Raw genomic sequence first — 16,126 nt, 5'->3', positions numbered from 1 at the left:
TGCTTTTGGCTAAGTCAGGTTATTTTTTTTTTCTTTTTTGAGGACAGGTTGACACATTTTGAGAGTATTCAGATGCAGCTATCATTTTATTTTCTAAGAATGCCTCTGTAGTCTATGTGGGACCTAGAGGAATTGTTGATAGTACAGATTATGCTTGAGGCATCTGATGGTTTTCTTTGCAATGCTAGCTTCCCATTAATTTTTAAGAATAAAAAAATATCAAGTGAGAGAAGTTTGGCAGATTCAAAGAGACATGCCAGTGGGCCTGTTGAAGCCCATGGGTGCCATGTTGGACACACAGGATATAGGCGAGATGCAAGAAGGTCTAATATTTTTCCCCCTTATTAGAAGAGAGTTGGGTGAATTCTGTTTGTGCAGCAGGGAGACCATATATGCCAGAACTGAAAAACAGAGAGAGAGCTGACTTCACCATCGACAGGAATTCCAATGGTAGAGATAGGCAATTTGAGGCCTTCCAGATATTTGGATTTCATCTCAGCCTGAGCCACCTCTACCAAAATAGGAAATTGTGGGAGTTGTAGTCTAACCTTCTGGCCAGCTCTAGGTTGTCCTTTTATACTATGCTTTCTTGCTAGCAGTGTGATGGGGAGTTAATACTGCAAACTCTTATCTTATCCTCAGCTTGTGTATTTGGGATAATCTGTAGAGTTTAGAAGACACATTGTAAGCTTCCAGTGACCTCTTTCTAGCCAAACCGTTGGGTAAATGATGGCTCCCTGATGGGTCTCATTGCTCATAAGAGAGGTTTGTGCGTTTAAAAATATATTGACCTGAAGCAGGTGATCACATTTTTGACTGCAGACCAGTCCTGCTCAGGTGCTTGGTAAGAATACTGTCCATTTCAGCAATCCCATCTGGAAGGCTATTATGCCGTTCTTTCACAACACTGCAAATAGTCAGATGATTTATTGTAGTTCTATCCCTGCCTCAGGTTGTTGCTATTGTTTTGGTTAATCACTGCTATTTATGGCTCTCACCTTGTTTGTCTAATTTATTCACTGCTCTTTTACTAATCCATATAATCACAGATGCCTCTGTTGTCTGCTCCATGCATCTTATGAACCTGGCTGTTATTATTGAAAGTTAATGCTTTCAAGGGCCAGGGAGATGCAAACATTCTCTGCCATTTTAAAGAGGGGGCTCAAGAAACAGCTCATAGGCTAACAGCAGACATTCACCCATCATGTTAAGCCATTATTTATTTAACCATGCCTGTTGAATAAATTATCACTGGCTGAGTTCACAAGACATGCTAACCCATAAACCAGTTTTAAAACTGAAATGGCTTGGTTCATAGATGTTAAACCACAAAAAATATAGTTTAGTGAGTTGTATGAAGCCAGTTTATAGTTTGTTCAGCAAACCATGATTGAAACAGATTATGCCTTAGACCTATGTTTCTCAGCATCAGCAATTCTGGGATTGAAGTCCACACATCTTAACAGTTGCTGAGGCTGAGAAACACTGCCTTAGACAATGTGAATCCATTTTCTCTCTTAATCTCTCTCTCACACACAAACACAAAAATCCTATGCATGCACATTTTTCTTCCCCTGGATTGTTTGTTCTATTCATATACACAATCCTGGCATGTAGATAGATGCATGTATGCAAATGCAATAGAGCTGAATCTTGTCCCTGGCACTGTGTTCAACGAGATCCTTATTTTATACTGTTTCCTTCAGGCATTTATGAAAAATCACGTACCAGCTCCAAAGACACACAAGTATCTATTTTACCATACATATGCTGTGTTTAAGAGATATAGAGCCTATCAAAACCCAGGTAGTCCTAGAAGAATAAAGATATGTCAATGTCCCCATTAAACATGGAGCAAAAGCAGAATTTCCACATTGAATTGTATAGTCTGTTCCTTTAAGATGATGGGAACTCTCTCCCAGGTTAACACATAACATCTTCTTATACCTGAGCCTCTATGGCTGCCTTCATTTCTTCAATTAAGCACTTGATGAAGAGCATTGTGGGAAAAATTATTGTTGCTTCTATCTCACAATGTCCAAAATGAAATAGAAGAAAGCCAGCTTGTAGATTTGCTTGCAGCTTTCCCCAGATTAGCTCAGTGACTGCACCTAAAGAGATGCTTAGGCAAGCATGTTGGAGCAAGCCAGAGTATAGTCCAGATCTGGACTGGGAACACAAGCTCCCATACCACGTCATGCAAACCTCACCAGGAGATTGCTCTCCCCACTGCAAACCATGCATGTGGGGACCATTTTTAAAGTGGGAATTAAGCGATTGCTCCTTTGTAATCTCCATCTTTTTCATCCTCTAGAAAGTCGAAAGGAAAATCTCAGTACTGGGAATTTATTGACTTTTTTTTTAACAGATGGAGCCTCTGTGAAAAGGATGGGCAGGCACTTTGAGGAACAGTGATCTTATAAGCATTTTTTGATCTATAATTAAACCAGCTACTAATGAACTCAAGGACAGCCAAGCTAATCTGCTCCAGTTTTTTAAAATCCTATTAAGCCAACCATCGTGGGAAATGACAAGAGCTGTACAGTTCAAAAAATATCTAAATGGCATCAGCTTGCTTATCACTGAATGAAATGCTTATGGGGCTGAGCTAGCCAGATTGATTAATCATTTCTAATTATTAGACCGTCTTGACTACTTTAGGGCAGCTGTATTTCCTAACTGCTTACCGTTGTAGGAGGAGAGCCGTATTAGCCTATGTAGCCAGGAGGAGTCAAGTCACACCTTTTCTGACTAAGAAATTGTAGGAAAAGCCATCAGCTTTCACAAACTGCAGCTCTCTTCATCAGATGCATATTGTGGCTAGCTCAGTGTTTCTCAACCTTGGCAACTCTAAGATATGGGGACTTCAACTCCCAGTGCTGGCTGGGGAGTTCTGGGAGTTGAAGTCCACACATCTTAAAGTTGCCATGGTTGAGAAACAATGGGCTAGAACAGCCTTTCTCAACTTTTTGACCCTAGAGGAACCCTTGAAATATTTTCAGGGAACCCTGCACATTCAGGCCCAAATGTAGGCCAGAAGTTACCACATTGTTATATTTGTTTCATGGGTAGGCCCTATATATATGCATTAGCAGTGTTCTTAAATGAAAAATAAATGAAACTTAACTCTTTAATGTGAAGTTGCCTGAATTTGAAACATTTTTAAATGAATTGTGATCTCCCAGGGAACCCCTAGTGACCTCTCACAGAACCCGAGGGTGCCACGGAACCCTGGCTGAGCAACCCTGGGCTAGACTGATGTAGGATTTCAATTGGGATGAGGCAGTTGGGGGCACAGGGTGGTTATGCAGGTTGCCAGCACTTTATCAATTAACATTTGTAACATATTCAATACCCATTGTGTTTGTTGACACCTTCTAAGGGAAACTGAAAATGTTGATGTAAGTTCAGCAACCTCTCACTGTGCAGTGCTGGTGTAGTTTTGCTCCAAAACAGCTACCTTGAGATCTGTAATGGAGTATCCTGGAAGGTGAAAATGCTCTAATATTACTCTGACCTTGCTTCAAGTCCTGATGCCAAACCTGGACCTTTTAATTCTTTTATCTGTTTGTCCAACGTTGAATCCAGAGGGGCATTACTGGTGAATGATGACATATATTGTATTAGAGGAAGAACCTATAAAGGTACCTCTAATCTTTGAAGTTGTTGGGGCCTGTCGTGGTGTTGGCATAAATATGGGGGCAAAGTAGACCGCTGAGTTTGTAGCAGAATCTAGCCCCCCCCCCCGTTAGCATCATTGTCCTGTTGTTTCTTGTTGCTTCAGAGAATCTCCTTCAGGGTGGATGGTTATTAATCAAGCTAGTGAAGCTGTTAAAGTGAGCTGTGGCTCATGCCTTTTAATAAAATTTGTTAGTGTAAAAATGTGCTACCATTGACCTGCGTTTAATTACTTAATAAAGGATTAAACACCTCCCCATTTAATAACTTCTTCAACAAAGCAAAAAAATATTTTTATTTTACTTTTTATCCCACCTTCATTATTTTTATAAATAACTCAAGGCGGGGAACATACCTAATACTCCTTCCTCCTCTTTTCCCCACAACAACATCCCTGTGAGGTGGGTTGGGCTGAGAGAGAGGGACTGGCCCAAGGTCACCCAGCTGGCTCTCAACCTAAGTCTCCTGGTTTCTAGCCCGTTGCCTTAACCACTAAAGCAAACTGGCTCACCCTCAACATGTTCATAATTTTAGATATAGAGTTGGTTTGCCCGTTGTGTTTAGCCTGTAGTTTGTTTGATTTGGACTAGCAGGTGAAATGAATCTAGCTACTGTGGCTTGTAAATCACAGCTTATGGTTTAGCCAAGCTGGGAAACTAATGTGAACCAGATCACTCAAGGAAAAGTCTGGGTCTTGCCATTCTAGACCACATGACATCATGAATATTTTAAATTAGGATTTCACATTCTGCCAAGTCATCATGTTTTGCTTGGTTTTGGTGTTGTAAACACAGCCAGGTGTGATTTATTTAACCATGGTTAAAGCAAGCCAAAGCTCCATGAGGAGAATGAATCTGGCTCATTGATGCTTGTCAGCAGCTCCACCAATGAATCAGAGGCAAAATTTTCACCTGTGATCACCATTGCCTTAACCACTAAAGCAAACTGGCTCACCCGTTACCCTTAGCAAAGTAATTGTGCCAAATCCATCTCACAATTACTGTACAGCTTGGTGTATTGCTATTGTTTCAAGGTGAAGCATAGCTTTCAATCATTTATTGGGTTTTTTTTGGATTTTGTAAGCCTCCCACAGTCTATTGGAGTAGGCAGCTGTAATAAATTTAAATAACTAAAAAATAATGTTATTCCCTACCTTCTTCCTACAGTCCTGTGGATGCAACCCCTGCTGAAATATTTAATATCTATGCATTGAGGTAGGTAGTGTGCTGGGAGCTGTGAATTTTCCACAGACAGAAGTGGTCTTAATACAGCAGCATGGAAGGAACACCACCGCTTGAAGATATTACATAGGAAATGGTTTTGTTGGGACAAAGAAAAGAGTGGATTAGGCATCTGAGTGAATGGAATAACAGCTGTAGGTTTTTCATTATGTAGATGGTGCTTCAGGTCATAACTGAGCCACAGCTGTGGCTGAGAAGGAATACCTTTTTACCCCCTTGCCACAATATTAAACCCTCAGATACATAAATCACCACGGCTTCTTCTCCAGGCATATGGGAATGCCATAATTCACAAAGAAAACACCACTGTCCTCTTGGGATTGAAGAATCTCTGGCTATGCAGATGTTCATGGTCTACGGCTTCTGTTTTCTCTCCCCCTCTACCCCATTATGCATAATCTTGTATTTGCTTATGCTTGTCCTGGGCATGAATAAGTTGCCAATGGACTAAGTCTCCATTTAACTGCCAGTGCCTGAAACAATATTGCTCTGAGACATTATGAGATATTTAAGTGAAGGACCTTGGATGAGGGGTAGGGGGAGTGGAGAAGAGAGGGAATGTTTAGTTGTCCATGATGCTCCAAGCAGTAACTTATAGGTGGCTCTTTCTGTGGCACAGAGGGGGATTTGAAGTGGTGTGTGCCCACGTGAAATCAGAGTCCACCACCAGTGACCAGTGATGGATTGTCACTGCCAACAGGTTAGCTTGGCCTAAGAGAGGGTGGGGGCAGGGACTGGGATCCTTTCAAGTCTGGACTGAAGGCAGAATTCCTATGAGTAAATTGTATTTATGATGCCCCCCTGGCAAGGGTCAACCACAATAAAAAATTCACAAAACCCAATAGCAATCAAAATTTCACAAAAGCAACAAAATCAGTATACACGATGATATATTTACAGTCTCAGTAACACACAATTTGGAACCTATCTACCATCTAACTTTATTAATAAGAATTACAGCAAAATAGCCCTACCTCCAGCATCTGCTCACAACTACTTCAACCAATCTGATTTATTAAATATTTACAAATCACTCTTAAATGCATCTGGAGGTGGAGGGAAGAGAGTAATCTTTGATCCATCCTGCATAGACAATGCTAGATTTTGACCATTTCTAGCCAAATTCCATGCTTGTACCCTTGTGTGTCTGACATCCTCTGTAAGAACTGGTGTGTCTGGTGTGCTTGTCTGATCACTGTGAAGTCTCCTCTGAAGTTTATATTCTATCTAATTTCTTACTGGGAGAAATGTGAATAATTAATGGACTTTTTTTTGTATTGGAGGGGATCTAATTCACCTTCCAAGAAGTTGGAGACTTTTCATAAATCACTGGAGTGGTTATTAGCAGGATCGTGTAGGTGAACTCCAGGCTGATATTTACTCTAAAGCCACCCATTATCCTGTATATAATATCTAAAGAGGAATTATGCATGTAATCTTTGCAAGAAAATAAACCAGTAATCTCAGTGATAAATGAGATTTATCACTGCTAAAGCAGCAAACAGCCAATCATCCTGGTACCATCATATGTGAGAGAGTGCTAATTTTTCTGCATTTGGGTTACAGAGTCATTTATCAGCCAGCAGTATTTCATTTTTCTGCAGGAAATCCCATCTGATCCTCTTCTAGAAGGCCATGTGAAATGGAATGGGGGTGGACTGTACAGAATTTGGGATTCTGTATGAGATTTTCTTTGAACACTAGAAGCAGCAACATTCAAAAACCAAAGGGCAGGTGGTCATTTCAAATCCCTCGGACACTCCACCACTGATTTGAAGGTGGCCTTCTTTGAGAAAAAGAATTGCAAAGATATTGTAAAAGAGCTGAACAAGAATTCATCCATTTCTCATAGACTGAACAGAGAACAATGTTTATTATTCTACATGTGTCAGCCATTCACTGCAAGAAGGTCTGCTGTTGCACCTGCTAATATTAATGGTCACTCAAGGCAATTTGGACTCTCTTTTCATCATTCCCTTTCTTTTCACTCACCAACAGTCCTGCATGTATAATTCTCTGCCCTCAGATCCAGACAGATGCCATGAATTTGATGGAGTGAAATGCCATCCACAGAAACTTGCAATAATAAATGTGTTTCTTTTTAAGGGGCCACCAGACCATTTCTTAGACTGAGTTTCAATTTTTCAAATTAAGAATCAGGCATATTCATGACAAGAGGTTGGTCAGTGACTCTAAGCTATACTAGAGAAATTATGTTCACAGTTTAAAATTTAGATACTTCATTTTTTTTCTCAGGTCCGGACTTGCAACATTGGTGGAGTAAATTCCAGGGCATCCACTGTCTCTCAAATGGCACTGAGGCACCAAGTAGTTTAAACAAATGTTCTTCTTTTAACCACCAAAATTTTACATGATGTCAGTGGTCTCAATGGAAGTCTTGTGAAGGTTGTGTAGGGAGAGAGTGGTGTTAGTGTATGATCATCCAACACCAGGAGGAATTTGGTAGGAACTTTTTGGACTAACACATTTTATTAAAAGGAATAAGCTTTCATGATCTGTTGCTCACTTCATCCGATGCATGAAAAGTGGTTAAACTGAAGTAAGATTCAAATTGGGAAGACAGGGTGGCTGCAGATGCAGGTTACATGTAAGAGAGGCTGCACGCATCTCATTAGTTAGCAACTGTAATACGTTGAAAACCCATTGTGTTTGTTGAGGCCTTCTGAGGCAGTCTGAAACCTTTTGACCAGTTTTTCAAACTTGGCAACTTTAAGATGTGTGGACTGTTGGAATTATCAGGGATCAACTCAATAAGCATAAGGGGGTTGCTCTAGCAAACACATCTCTATTGTGCTTGTGGGATGTCACATGGGTCACCTGATTTCCACTTCCTCCTCGGGCTTGGGGATTAACAATCTCCATTAACCTTCTGGCACACATGGAAGCAGGAGGTGCTGCAGGAATGCAGCCCTCCCCCAGCCATCCTCTGCTACCAAGAACCAGTGATGATTAAGTGCTTTCTACTATGAACCTACCTATATCCAGATCTACTGAATAAAAGTAAGCTATTTTCTTCATCTAACTACAGTGTGAAGACTGAATTTATTTCTGAATATAATTAAGCTTAATGTGCAAGTTATCTTTTGGTTCACACTTCTACTCTGCAAGTTTGCTGTTAGCTGCTTGGAGTTCTTTTATTAACCTTTAAAAACTCCATCATGGACTTCAATTCCCAGAATTCCCCATGCTGGCTGGGGAATTCTGGGAGCTGAAGTCCACACATCTTAAAGTTGCCAAGGTTGAGAAACACTGTTCGAGTAGAAGGCAAACTAGATCTCTGAATATGGTCCTTCTCTCCTGTAGCACAAATGCACTCTCTCCCAGGTTGTGATCAATAAACTAGAGCATAAGGTGAATATATAGCTGATTAATAAAGTCACTTCTTACTAGCAATTTAGATTCTTGAAGGAAGAAAAACTCCAGGTGTGTTACATCTCCCTGCTATGAAGTACAAAGAAGAAATAAATACAGCACATTTGTATTGGGAAATATGAGACTCTGTGAATAGACTGGATTTATAGAAACTAGGGTATGTTGAAAAGTACATTATCACCACATTAAACAAGAAATATAGTAAGGCCAGCTTCCTTTTTTTTACAATATTTGTAAGTAAGCCATCTTATTATTACACTGCCTGTGTGTGTGTGATGTGGATGTTCTGGTTTTAAAGCTCTGTTACTGTTTAACAGATCAAAACAGGGTATTTAGCCATATGTGAGAATAATAATTAAAACTGGTCAAAATATGAAATGGAAGATTTCTTTAGAGAAATACTGTTAAAAAAAGAGAAGTGAATCTGGATTCATACTTCAAGTAATTCTCTGCACTACTTTTAAAGAAAGCTTTTAAATGATTATTTGTAGGTGGCATTTGACACTTTTCAGATCTGTTCTGAAGCAAATGATATGCAAAAATGGGTATCTTTTCTGGTCTTGCTTAAAAACCATGTATTACTAAGACACAATCTCAAATAAAATTAAAAATATGAAAGCGTACAATTTAGCCCTAGATCCATTGATAGTACTTTATTATTTCAAGATTATAGTCCATTTTGAAATGATTATTTCTATTTCTATATTGCTTCTCTTCCAAAGTAGTCTCATGATTGTTCATACATTAACAGTTCCTTGATTATCAGTCTCAGGTCATTGGTAAAAAATTAACACTCTGTTATTATATGACCTAGATCAGCAGAATGTGGGAGATTATATGAAATCAAGCTGATTAATCTGATCAGAGTCAGCTCTTATTTTCTAGTAATGGTGTATTTTTATATTGTATTGAAATAATGAGTCATGATGTTGAGATAGGTGGCCATATACATTGAAATAAGTAAATGAATGAATGAACAAATGATAATATACAGTATGAGAGCCAGTTTGGTGAGTGGTTAAGGCACCGGACTAGAAACTGGGAGACTGCGAGTTTTAACTCTGCCTTGGGCACAAAGCCAGATGGGTGACCTTGGGCCGGTCACTCTGTCTCAGCCCTAGGAAGGAGGCAATGGCAAACCACTTCCAAAAATGTCAAGGAAACTGCAGGGACTTTTCCAGGCAGTCGCCAGGAGTCAAGACTGACTCAAAGCTCACACACAATATAGTCTATACATTTTACTAGGCACAATTTAAAATAATTATATTCTGCAAGATTACTATTAGAATTACCATCTGTACACAGGAAATGCATGCCAGGAAGCTAAGAGAGTACCCCTAGCTAGGCATGAACAGAAAGAAAATCTTTAGAAAAACTAATAAAAATTAGTTTTCCAGCTGCCTCCTGAAAAGAACTCAAGGCATGCTCAGTAGCCGTGAAACATGGACTTTCTATAAGAAGGCGTGGCATATGGAATGGAGTATGCTGAAGGAAGTCAATAGAATAGAATAGAATAGAATAGAATAGAATAGAATAAACTTTTATTGTCATTTCACTATACACCAAAGTATACATTAAAATGAAATTTCATTGCAATTGGCTCGAGCAATAATACCATAATTACTATATGTAATATATATTCTTTACCCATTCCACTCCTCTAATCTTGATCCCTAATAAATATCAGTCCTATACACAGCACGTCTACCCATGGAGTGAGAAGGGATTTTTGAGTTCAGAAGTCTTAGCCCAGGGGACAAAACTATTACCCTATTTTAATGTAAACTATTACAATACTCTGTTCCATAATTCTGCATCAAGGTCCAGGTGTAAAAACAAATTTTATATGGATGAATCCTATCAAACAACTAAACCATCGTACTTGATGCAGAGGTGTCTGCAGCAATCATGGTAAAAAAACATCAAGATGTGTTACTATGGCAGAGATGTTGTGATATTTGACAATATTTTGTATTGATTATAGGAGTATATTTATTAGTAAACCAGTGATTGTTACTAAGTATAATATAAAAGGTAGTGTTCCCCCCTTTTTTAGTTTGGGGTTGGGTTTTTTTTTCTATTTCTTCTTCTTTTTTGTTGTTTATTCGTTCAGTCGCTTCCGACTCTTCGTGACTTCATGGACCAGCCCACGCCAGAGCTTCCTGTTGGTCGTCAACACCCCCAGCTCCCCCAGGGACGAATCCATCACCACCTTCTTTTTGCATTTCTATTGATTTCTTTTTCTTTTAAGTTTAAAGATTGTTTTCACTGTGTATGTTAAGAATGTAAAATAAAAATGAAAAAAAGATGATGGCCGTGGTGATGTCATGCACATAAAAACAGGTGGAGTCTGAATGCCATGGTGATGGTCGCCATCTTGATTTTTATTACCACACCCTGCAGACGCTGCTGTTTAGGTGCCAAAAGTACAGCAGTTTCAAAAAGGTGTTTCCTGGGCTGAATCTGCGCCCCAAAGGATTTCTATGCAGGTTATGGCAGTCTACCGTACGTCCAACATTTACCTTAATCAAGAAAACTGCTTTTACATTATAATGAATATACATATTATGAATAAACAGTAATCTCTGGTGATTTTGTACATGTACTAGCGAGCACATAACTTCCAACTCTGAAGCTATGGAGCCTTATCTCTGAAAAGCAGCCAAATATACTTTTGACCTTTGTCTGGAGAAAACGGCGGCTGGACTCAAACAGCCATATCATGGTCTGAAAAACATGGCTTATGGCTTAGGATATGGTGTGAATCCAGCACACTGTTATTTATTCAATAAACCATGAGTGACAAATCCTGGCTTAGTATAGTGGGTGAATGTATCCAGCTGAAAATTTTGAAAGCGGAGGTGGTCGGCCAATATATAATGATATCCTAAAGCAGTGCTTCTCAATCTAGGATTTAGCCTAGCCTTTCATTTAACAACCGGCCTTTGTGGACAGAGATGACCAAGGATATGGAACAGGTGAAGAAGCAATTAGTGGATGGAGGATGAACTGAGTGTTCTCTCTACCATCATCCTGATGCTTCTGAATAGGAAGGCATTTCAACTAAGGTGTTAGTTTGATAAAAGTGCTCTCTCGTTTCAGGCACCCCAGGGCTACCAGGCCTACCCGGACCTCTTTGCGGATGTTTAGCAATTGCCTAGATTTTTACAACCCACATCTGGGTGGCCCTAAAAGTTTCCACACTGGCTGTACAAGAGGGATTGTCTTCTTCCTCCACATAACCAGGGTGGAAACGGAGGCTGCTAACATCTTAGCTAGGCAGCTAATAAAGTACTCCTCAGTGATTTCAGGGGAACTGATTGAATGGATGGATCTGTTCAAACACGAAAAATAAAGCAAGGTTCAGTGGAAAATCAGATCACGATTTGACTGTGGAAAATCAGTCGTGAATTCCCTCTTGTACAGCCAGTATGGAAACTCTTTGGGCTGAATATCAAACAATAGTTCATGGTTACGGGTAGAAAACTCAAGGTGGCATTCTTTCCTCTCTGCAGTGGTGCCAGAATAATAGATGGCAAACATCCATGCCATTCCATCTAAATGGGGGGAAGGCCAATTAGTTTGAATTCTAGCTCAAGCCAGATTAAGAATGGTCTATTCTGTGTCACTCGGTGAGCCACCAGATTCGTTCTGGAAGCTCCAAGAGAAAGCTCTGCATTTTCAGGTCATTCTTCCTCTGATTCAGAAGATAGCTAATGGTCAGTGAGACTCATAGCCTGTGAGAGTCTGGTTCTCCCTAAATTTGTCCAGCACAGTCTCTCTCAACCATGGCAACTTTAAGATGTGTGGACTTCGACTCCCAGAATTCCCCAGCCAACACTGTCCTAAAGGTTTAAAAATACTGTACTGTTAGCAGAGTTGAATCATTGATTTTGGGGGTGGGTGGGTGTGTTTATCCAGATTCCCCCAATACTCCTCTCCTTCAAGTAGATGTAATATCTCAGTGCCATCAAATTAGGCGAGGAATGAAAATATGAAAATAAATGGCTTAACCATTAATAACTAGTAAGTTTACACTACACTGAAGGAGTATGTCCAAAATAAAGGTTTGTTGGCTCAATGAACAGCATGAAGAAAATTGTTTTAATGAACTGAAACATAAACACTTGAGAAAGGCACTTGTTTGGGTCTAAACATCTTTCCTTTTGGTTTCTAACAGAAACACTGCAGCCCTGGAAAGAACGGAGTTATTTTAAAGAACAGATTTATTTTATTTTATGTCTGTCTGTCTGTCTATCTAAGATTTACCAAGATGATAAAAGAGACTATGCAACCCAGCCTTCCTTCACTGGGCCGCAGCGCTCTCAGAGGGTTTCACGAGCATTTTGGAAGCCGAAATCAGCACCTCCGGAATGCATCAATTGCCCAAGGCAATTCAACACGATCCCTAGAGATCCAATCCCTGGCGAAAGATTTCTCCGTTTTCTTATTCAGACATACTCGCACACTCTACGTATTGCAGCATTTTTCTTCACTTTTTCTAAGGGCTGGCTGGCAAATTAGTTCCTCTTTTTCCAGAACAACAGCGGTAATTCCCAAACTTGTCCGCCGAGAGGCGCCTTTTCCTTTGGAGATCGCCTCGGGAACCCAGAGGCGCGCGGGCTGCAAGTTCCGCGGGAGAACGGTACACGCGTGAATAAAGCGGGATAAAACAATCAAGGCTGTGAATGCAACTAATGCGAGGCTAGGCACCCCCCCCCGCGCACGCGCGCGCACACGCCCGCACGTCTCCATAGATTCAGATGTATTCGAGCATTTTGAAAAGGGAGTTCGTACCATACAGCAGCTAATGCTACCCGACGGATACTCGGGACTAGCAATGTTGCCATCCTACAAGCTACAAACAGTGGGAACGTAACCAGGAATTCTGATCCGCAACCTCTGCCTGCCTGCCTTCCCTCCTTCCTCAAGCTCTCGCCGCTCCCGCTTTCCACCCGCGCCCCCCATTGGGCGGTAGATGGGTAGAGAAGGCGAGCCCGGCGCTCAACCTAACCCAGAAGTCTCCCCGAGCCTCGCCCGCTATTATTGGGCCCGTTTGCGATTGGGCGCCGCGCAGTCTTCTCCCCGCCCCGGCCAGCGGCTCCGCTCCCCCCCACGCCGCCTTCGCCAGCCTTGGGGAAGCCGAGCCCTCGCTGGCGGTTGCGTGCAGCGGGCAAGGCTGCGTGCAGCGGCCGCCTCAAACTCAGCAGCCCGGGCGCCCCGTGCAAGCAGGAAGGAGCAGCGGCGGAAGCCTCCGGCTGCAGCCCCCGAGGCGGCGGCGGGCGGCGGGGTCTTCCTCCGGCAGCCTCGGCCAGAAGGGTAAGCGGCGCTGCCGGCGCTCCCCGCGGTTCTGGAGCGGGGAGGAAGGCGGGTCCCCGCTTCCTCCACTGGAATTTGCCGACTGCTCCACGGCTCGCTTCCTCTCGGGGAGCTCCCGACTCCCTCTCGGCGGCGCGCCGCGGCTGCCCGGGGATCCGCCGCTCCTCCGGGGCTTTGTGGGCAGCCTCTCGCCTCGCTCCCGGGGGGACGCCCCGCTGCAGCCTCCGCACCCATGGCGGCCGGTGTGGTCGAGCCGGTATACGGACTTTCGGAAGAAGAAGTAAGTCCGGCGTCGCGAAAGGGGGGGGGGCGGCCGCTGCGCTGGGCGCGATGGAGACCTCGGCTCCCCCGTCTCCCTCCCTCCCTCCTTCCTTCCTCCGGCTCGCTGAACGGGGAAGTCCCCGCCGCGCGGGGAGGGGGTGCTGGTCCGTGCGGGGGGGCGAGCGGGATTGCCGGCGGCGGGAGGGATGGAGGATGGAGGGATGGGTGTCCGCCGCGCGACTGGGGGTCCCACCCCCTTTCTCCCCAAAGCCCCCGGCGCGCAGGGCGTGGGCTTTCCGAGCTTCCCAGAGCGCTCGGGCGGTCTCTGTTAAAGCAGACTGCCCGAACTGCGGGAGACCAAGTCGGTGGGAAGGGAAAGCTTTCTTTCTTTCTTTCTTTCTTTCTTTCTTTCTTTCTTTCTTTCTTTCTTTCTTTCTTTCTTTCTTTCTTTCTTTCTTTCTTTCTTTCTTTCTTTCTTCTTCCTTCCTTCCTTCCTTCCTTTTCTTCCTTCCTTCCTTCCTTCCTTCCTTCCTTCCTTCCTTCCTTCCTTCCTTCCTTCCTTCCTTCCTTCCTTCCTTCCTTCCTTCTCTCTCGCGCTCTCTCTCTCTCTCTCTCTCTCTCTCTCTCTCTCGGGAGCGGGGAAGGGCTGTGCAGAGCGGGTTCCCCTCCAGGGAAGGTATGCCCGTGAGCAGTCCTCCTGGCGCACGCATCTGCTTCTCCAAGGCAAAATAAAAATAAAATAAAGATTAAACGTTAAGACGCGGCCAGGATGAAGAGGTGGAAATTAAAGACCTTCGAATATAACAGGTTCGGCTTCCTTTCCGAGCCAAGGGGCTTAAGAATGGAAAGTATGAAGGGAGAAAAGAACAGATGCTGTCTCTTGAAGGGGCAGGTGAATGGGAAAAAGGAATGGGTGGGGAATTGCATCTCTTCCAATACACGCCCCCCCAATTAAAGATAGCCATCCAGTGGACAACGCCTGCATTTTGGATGGAATTGGGGAAAACCATTTGCATATTTGACATTCCCCCCCACCCTGGGAATTTATATCCGTGGCAAGGTTAGTGCACTAGTGAATAGCAAAGAAATAATGAGCATATTTCCCTCTGTGTGCCTGGGTGTGTATTTGCAGGAAAGGATTAAAACCATTGCAGAACAGACTTCCTAGAATACTGAGTCTTTTGCTGGAAGTAATTTTTTTATATTTGCTGTTAGAAAGTGTCAGTGGACAGGTCAGTGCTGTGGCTCAAATAGAACCTCTTCAGAGGAGAGCCACCAGCTCCACCCTCTTCTCCAAGGGGCAGATTCACATGGAAATTGAGATAGGAACCACAAACAATAAAGAAGTCCCAGTTTTTTGAGAGTTGATTGGGAGCCAGAGCCTGGGAGATGAGAGGATGGCAGAGCCTAAAGTCTTGGGCATCGCCTCCCCATTATTCTGTTGAAGTGATTGCTTTCTCAAAGCCAAGGCTTGCTGGGTAGACCTCTGAAGGCAGCTTTGTTGAATTGCACAGGGACCCTCACCCCCCCGCTCGGAAAGTGGCATGTGGGAGGGAGGAAGGCTGGCACAGGGAGGCAGTAGTCAAGAAACATAAGCTGAGCTGAGAGGAGGACCCATCCATCTTTATGTGCCTACAGAAAGATCATGAGGTGCTTTCCCAGGTTCTGCCCTTTACTGATCGATAGGATTTGTGGGGTGTTTCTGGGAGAATCCGTTCTTTACTTTCCATTGCTTGCTTTTTTGGCACTCTTTCCAAGGAGAGGCGATAGACATGAACCCATCAACATCTGCCAATGTTCAGTGTTCTGCTTAATATATGCACTTTTTTTCAGTGTGTAAGTATTGTTGCATGTGAAGAGGCTATTAAGGGTGGTTTTGAAAGCACACACATACTGGATTAAAAATACCATATCTTTCTGTTTTGGATTGTTTAGAAACACATCAGTAACTGATAAGTAGCATGCACTGGTTAAAATCTAAAGCATAGTGTATTGAACTAAATCAATTTGTTTAACCATGGTTTATATTGATGACAATAGTCTGGACTTACCCAAACTAAACAAACTACATTTTGACTTGGTAATAAGTGAACCCAGTGTACAGTAGGTCAACAAAAAACAGGATTTGGGTAGGAGTCCATAGTTAGGCTATCTGGGAAGCTGACAGATTAGATCTTATGGCAGCGTTGTTATTAATTCATTCTTGCTGTTTAGTTCCTTGTCTAACTCGTAAA

The 16,126-nt window shown here is 42.7% G+C and overlaps 1 protein-coding gene across 1 annotated transcript in view; it reads left to right on the top strand.

Moving 5' to 3' along the window:
- Positions 1-13,667: 13,667 nt before the first annotated feature.
- Positions 13,668-16,126, top strand: part of NEDD4L (NEDD4 like E3 ubiquitin protein ligase) — a 284,464-nt gene continuing 282,005 nt past the window's right edge. Inside the window, exon 1 of the mRNA XM_063295785.1 lies at positions 13,668-13,911. Coding sequence (XP_063151855.1) covers positions 13,864-13,911 — 48 coding nt within the window. The 5' untranslated portion in view covers positions 13,668-13,863. The remainder of the gene's footprint in view (positions 13,912-16,126) is intronic.

The sequence above is a fragment of the Candoia aspera genome, chromosome 2, assembly GCF_035149785.1.
Source record: "Candoia aspera isolate rCanAsp1 chromosome 2, rCanAsp1.hap2, whole genome shotgun sequence".
NCBI classification, from domain to species: Eukaryota; Metazoa; Chordata; class Lepidosauria; order Squamata; family Boidae; genus Candoia; species Candoia aspera.
The sequence above is the reverse complement of the archived record's forward strand: the minus strand, read 5'-3'. Positions and strand labels throughout refer to the sequence as shown.